Genomic DNA, 5,195 nt, shown 5'->3' on the forward strand with positions numbered 1-5,195 from the left:
GTACCCCGAGTCTGAATCAAACCCCGAATTCGAAATCCCTGAAACTGTCACCCTGATCTCTCTGATCCTGGTTAATCCCGGCTGATTTATGCTAACAAGTCGCTTTTGAGAACGGGATCGCTTACGTGGCAGGGATTAAGGGAAATAAGATGCCACGTAGTGCTGACAGCGGGCCTAGCTCAGTAGTTAGCTCGTCGGCCACGCGGGGTTCAGAAGGGGGCTCGAGGTGGGGAATTTTTCAAGGATTCGTCGGCGGCATAAATCAGAGGAGAGCACCACCGCCGCCGTGGAAGTACACGAGGACGTGCGGCATGAATCAGAGAAGGCGGGCGGGCAGCGAAGGAGGGCACCACTCACAGGTCTTCCTCCTCCGGCGCAGCGTACCCTAGAGGTGGGGGCGGGCGGCGGGCGGAGGAGGGCGGGCGGCGGGCGGAGGAGGGCACGCGAAGGAGGGCGTACGAGCCGGCGAACAAGGTGCCCCGCTGGATTTCGTGGAGTGATGACAACGCAGGAAGAAGGTACTACTGCTGCGTCTATGAACTTGCAAGCTCTCCCTCTCCATATCTTGTTCTGTACCAATTTTGCTTCTTCTTTTCCTGTTGTTGGTTCTGATTCAATTTACTGTTGAATCTGTAATCAGAGAGATGGTAGTGACTATTTTCTATGGCATGATTATCCTTGCAGCCCATTCATCAGGCACCTGCCTTTTGATCTTCGAGATGTACGGAGCAGGATTGAGGATGAACTTGATGGACAGCAAGCATGGTAGAGAAAGGTAGCAGATGGTGCACACAGACAACAAGTTGAAGTGATGAGGGAGAGAGTTGCAGCAGCTATTCCACTGATTGAGAAAGTAGAAGAGAACAATGTTGAGATTGAGGCATTGAGGGGAACACTAAATTAGCAAGTGACTGGGTGCTGTAATGCATTTGGCACCCTTTTGTAAGACCAACTAGCAGAATATGTCCATTATATAATGGAGATTTGTAGTACTGTTGACATCTTAACAGAGATATTGGCCAAATGGAGATTTGTAGTACTGCTGACATCTTAACTAGCAGAATATTGGCCAAAATAGAGATTTGTAGTGCCATTTTAGAAAGAAAAAAAATTAACACATAAGTGCCAGGCAAATAGCATCATTAACAGTGACACACATAACCACCAGTACATTGGCCATACTGACTTAAGAATTTAAACCAAAAGGACATAACAACCAGTTATGTAGTACTACTGACATCTGATTTAACATACTAATAAGACGAGAGAAGAATGAGTAAAGCATGATCAATTCTTTGATTTTTTCTTGGCTTGCACATTATTTTTCCTCGGAGCCTTCCTCTTCCCTCCACTTGGTCCTGCTTCTGCTTGATCTTTTCCTTTGCTCTTGGCCTGTTGGCTTGCTCTGATCTGAGCATCAGTGCTTGCTTGCTGGAGTAACAAAAGACAGTACATAAGCATCTCAAACAATACTCGACTAATTGGGAAGTGAAAAAGTGTTTACCTCAGTTGCCTTAATTTTCGTCCCTGTTTTCTTCAGGAAGGCATTTTTCTTCTGCCCTTTTTCAGGATTTTTTTTGCAACCTGTCTTGTTGTGACCCTTGTGGCCACACATGCTGCAAGTAATTTTAGTGCCATGCTTTGACATTTTCTTGCCTTTTGGTGCTTCTCCCTCTTCCCTCTTCCTGTCATTCTTCCTAGGCCTACCAGGCATACTCACATAACCAGGTGCTTGTGGTCTAGGCTTGTCAGAGATAGGCCATCTTTCCTCACCTTCAACTGGCTCCAAACAGTGCTCGTATACTTTCTTAAATTGCTCAAGTGAATAACATTTGTGAATGAAGTCAGATACTTTTTTTCCACACTTGTATATGGCACTGATGGCATGGCAGCAAGGTAGCCCTGCCAGCTGGAAATAACCACAGGAGCAAGTCCATTTATCCAAATTAACAGTATAGCTCCTTCCTCTGCCACTCACATGTTTTACCTCAAACCCTTCCTTCCCATTCCAGAGCACATCACAGAACTGAGTCAATTTGATGGCCACCTTAAGCTTCTTGAAAATGTTTGGGCATATCTCTGTATTACTAGCAGTCCACTTGTCACTCTTGGTTCTGTTCTCTTGAACTCTAAGTGTCATCTTGTGCCTAATCTTCTCTAGCATAGAGATGATAGGATAGAATGTGGCCTCAATTATAGCATTGTTGAAGGACTCACATAGATTGTTATCCACCGAGTCACATAGGGATCCAACTGGAAAGAATGCTCTAGCCCAATGCTTAGGCTCTGTATTCATGATTTCCCTCGCACCTTCAGGTGTATCTTGAGCTAACTTGGCCTTCCTATACATGAAATCCTCTCTGTTTGCAGCCTTGGCAATTGCCCAGAATTTCTTTTGCAGAGCATGCTCTCTAAACTTCTTTTTCCAGTTAGCATAGATGTGTCTAGCACACATTCTGTGTTGTGCCTTTGGTAGATAGTCTTTCATGGCACTTAGCAACCCCTGCAGAGATATTTACATTAGTATTATAAGTACTTGATAACATAATTAGTCGAGGCGACTAAATGTAGCCAACATAAGCTTAAATTGAGTAGGTCGTGCTCCGTCAAGGCGACTAAACCTAGTCGACATGATTACAAATTAACAACATGGAGAGAAGAATATACCTTCTGTTGATCTGAAATGAAAACCCAACCTTCACCTTGATCATTAATATCCAAGTCCTTTATAAGAAGACCAATGAACCATTCCCAAGTTTTTGTTGTTTCCTTCTCCACCACTGCCCAAGCTACTGGATACATTTGGTTATTAGCATCTCTACCAACAGCACAAAGAAGCTCACCATGGCATGCTCCTTTGAAAAAACAACCATCAAGTCCAATCACCCTTCTACATGCTTTAAAACCTTGTTTCATAGCACTGAAACACACATAGAAGCTCTGGAAAATATTTTGCTCCATATTAGTAGGGTCCAAGCCAACAAATATTGTACTTCCAGGATTGCTCCTCAGCAGTTCTAGCTGGTAATCGAATACCTTGGTGTACTCCTCTTTCATACCTGCTAGTAGTTTCTCTGAAACAATCTTCTTGGCAGCCTTACACTTGGATGTTGACACATCAGCAAAGAAATCTTTAAGAACAGTAGCTTTAATGCTGTCAATCTTCCATGTGGGGTTGGCTCTTAAGATGTGCTCATACCTTCTTGATATAACCTTAGCGGTAACAAGATGATTGTCTCTATTAGGTGCACACTCATGTTCAGATTCAAATGTTAACACCTGGAACCTAGAACACCTGGTAGTCTTAGCACCATATATAAGCCATGGGCATCCAGGCCATCCACACTTAGCCCTGATCCTATCTTCCTCTGATTTCATGAATATTATACTTCTAAATGTGAGCAGTCCATATTTTATTAGCGCCTTTCTCATCTGCTCCTTGCTCCTGAAAACCATCCCTAAACCGAACATTGGAATGTCTGCCTTTGGGTTATACCTGGGGTACTTGCTCTTCCTCCTCACAACATGGCCATCATGATCACTATCTTCATCATATGAATAATCTTCATCGTCCGAATCGAAGTGATCTTCTCCTATCACCTCTTCAACATTTGCAACTAAATCAATTGGAACAGCACCTGTTGGATTTTTCTGTGCCCACTTCTTAGAATCTCTAATTCTCTTCTTAAATGCCTTTGCTTCTTCCTTAAGTTCCACATACTCTTCCTCTAGTCCACTGTCGTCACTACCTGCCACATAATCACTATCTTCACTGCTTGAATCACTGTCATGTTGAGACTCACTGTTATGTTCTTCTCTTTCTGGTACTCTTGGTTGCTGAACTGTTTCATTAATCATCCTACTTTCTGACCCAGGATTGAGCACTTGAGAGCTTGCTTTCATAGCATAAGTCACTTGTGAACTCTGTCCATACTGAACTCTGAAACTCTCTCTCACTCTCCTCCTTACAGGGCTGGCAATAACTGAAGTTATAACTCCAGTGTCATCTGGTACAAGCACATGCTCATTTGTGTCAGACAATCCATTAACATTGGCAACAGTGAAGTCCACTTGTTCTTCAGCACTGATGATAACATCAGGTGCTTCCTCACTATCTCCCTCTTCCTCATTCTGTATCTCTTCTTCAAAATCGCTCCCACTCTTTTCAGTTTTCTCATGTTCCTCTCCAAAGTACTCAACATATACATCAGCCACTCCTCCATCAGCTGTGTACTCTGACATTTTCATACAACCAGCATCATTGAAAAGAAACATCAAGCCATCTGAAAGTTCTTTACCTGGCAGCAAGAAATAAAGCTTCATGGCATCTTTGTATGTGATATGATCACCTAAATGCCCTGTGATTTCCGGTAAGGACAATTTGTCCCTTTCTATCTCTGATATTTCCTCATCGCCTCCTACATAATCTAACTCAGGACCAATCCGGACAAATTGCCCTCCAAAGTGAAAGCGGACATACAGTTTCTCGCTCGGATCCATGATTACAGAAAGAACACCTACAGTAATACAGATAAATTAAGTACCCCATGGACAATACAACTTTTGACAAGGAACCACACACTAAGCACAAACCACTAACTTTTTCTGTAAAATACATGGAATCCTCAACAACCACCACTATCTAAAACCCTAGCCATATGCACCAAACGGCGGCCCATGCAAATAGGAAAACACTGGGAGGGGGCGCACATTACCTGCGTCTATTCCACCAGCGGCGATCGTCTTGCCTTCCTGATGATCAGCCGCCGTTCACCATCATCGGCGCGCCTGAAGTTGAAGATACGAGCGAGATATGGGGAAGAACAGGAACGGAACAGAGATAGAAACGGGGGAAAAGAAGGGCCGGTCTGGTGGTGGGTTTAAGAGGCGACAAGTATGGCCCGTAGTCAGCCCAGTTGGTCATGATTTCCCCTCCATATCTGCCACGTAAGCAATTCCATTCTCACAAATGAACATTCAGCCGGGATTAGCCAGGATCAGAGAGATCAGGGTGACAGTTTCAGGGATTTCGAGTTCGGGGTTTGATTCAGACTCAGAGTACGAATTCAAGGTTTTATTTAGACTTTTTCCCAATTTTAACTGCCTGACCGGTCTGGTAAAAAGAAGGCAGACTCGACCCATGAACCGGCCACGGCACCATTTCTTCGCCTTCCCCGCTTGGCCGCTTCCCCTCT

General features: G+C 44.1%; 1 protein-coding gene across 1 annotated transcript; it reads right to left on the reverse strand.

The window, feature by feature from the left end:
* Nucleotides 1-1,287: 1,287 nt before the first annotated feature.
* Nucleotides 1,288-4,509, reverse strand: LOC147965635 (uncharacterized). The gene is made up of 3 exons (XM_087530541.1): nt 2,668-4,509; nt 1,505-2,503; nt 1,288-1,431 (listed from the first exon to the last, which is right to left on the reverse strand). The coding sequence occupies exons 1-3, from the start codon at nt 4,498-4,500 to the stop codon at nt 1,288-1,290; spliced, it is 2,976 nt and encodes a 991-aa protein (XP_087386667.1). The 5' UTR covers nt 4,501-4,509.
* Between the last annotated feature and the right edge of the window lie 686 nt (nt 4,510-5,195).

This window comes from Triticum urartu, chromosome 6A, assembly GCF_056163025.1.
Source record: "Triticum urartu cultivar PI428250 chromosome 6A, HENAU_Tu73, whole genome shotgun sequence".
NCBI classification, from domain to species: domain Eukaryota; kingdom Viridiplantae; phylum Streptophyta; class Magnoliopsida; order Poales; family Poaceae; genus Triticum; species Triticum urartu.

Bases quoted from the DNA above. Each gene is read 5' to 3' on its own strand.
- LOC147965635 (XM_087530541.1), bottom strand. From the start codon at position 4,500: ATGGATCCGAGCGAGAAACTGTATGTCCGCTTTCACTTTGGAGGGCAA. The intron at 2,504-2,667 runs GTATATTCTTCT...ATATCTCTGCAG, and splicing joins TCATTTCAGATCAACAGAAG to GGGTTGCTAAGTGCCATGAA. The intron at 1,432-1,504 runs GTAAACACTTTT...TTGTTACTCCAG, and splicing joins CGAAAATTAAGGCAACTGAG to CAAGCAAGCACTGATGCTCA.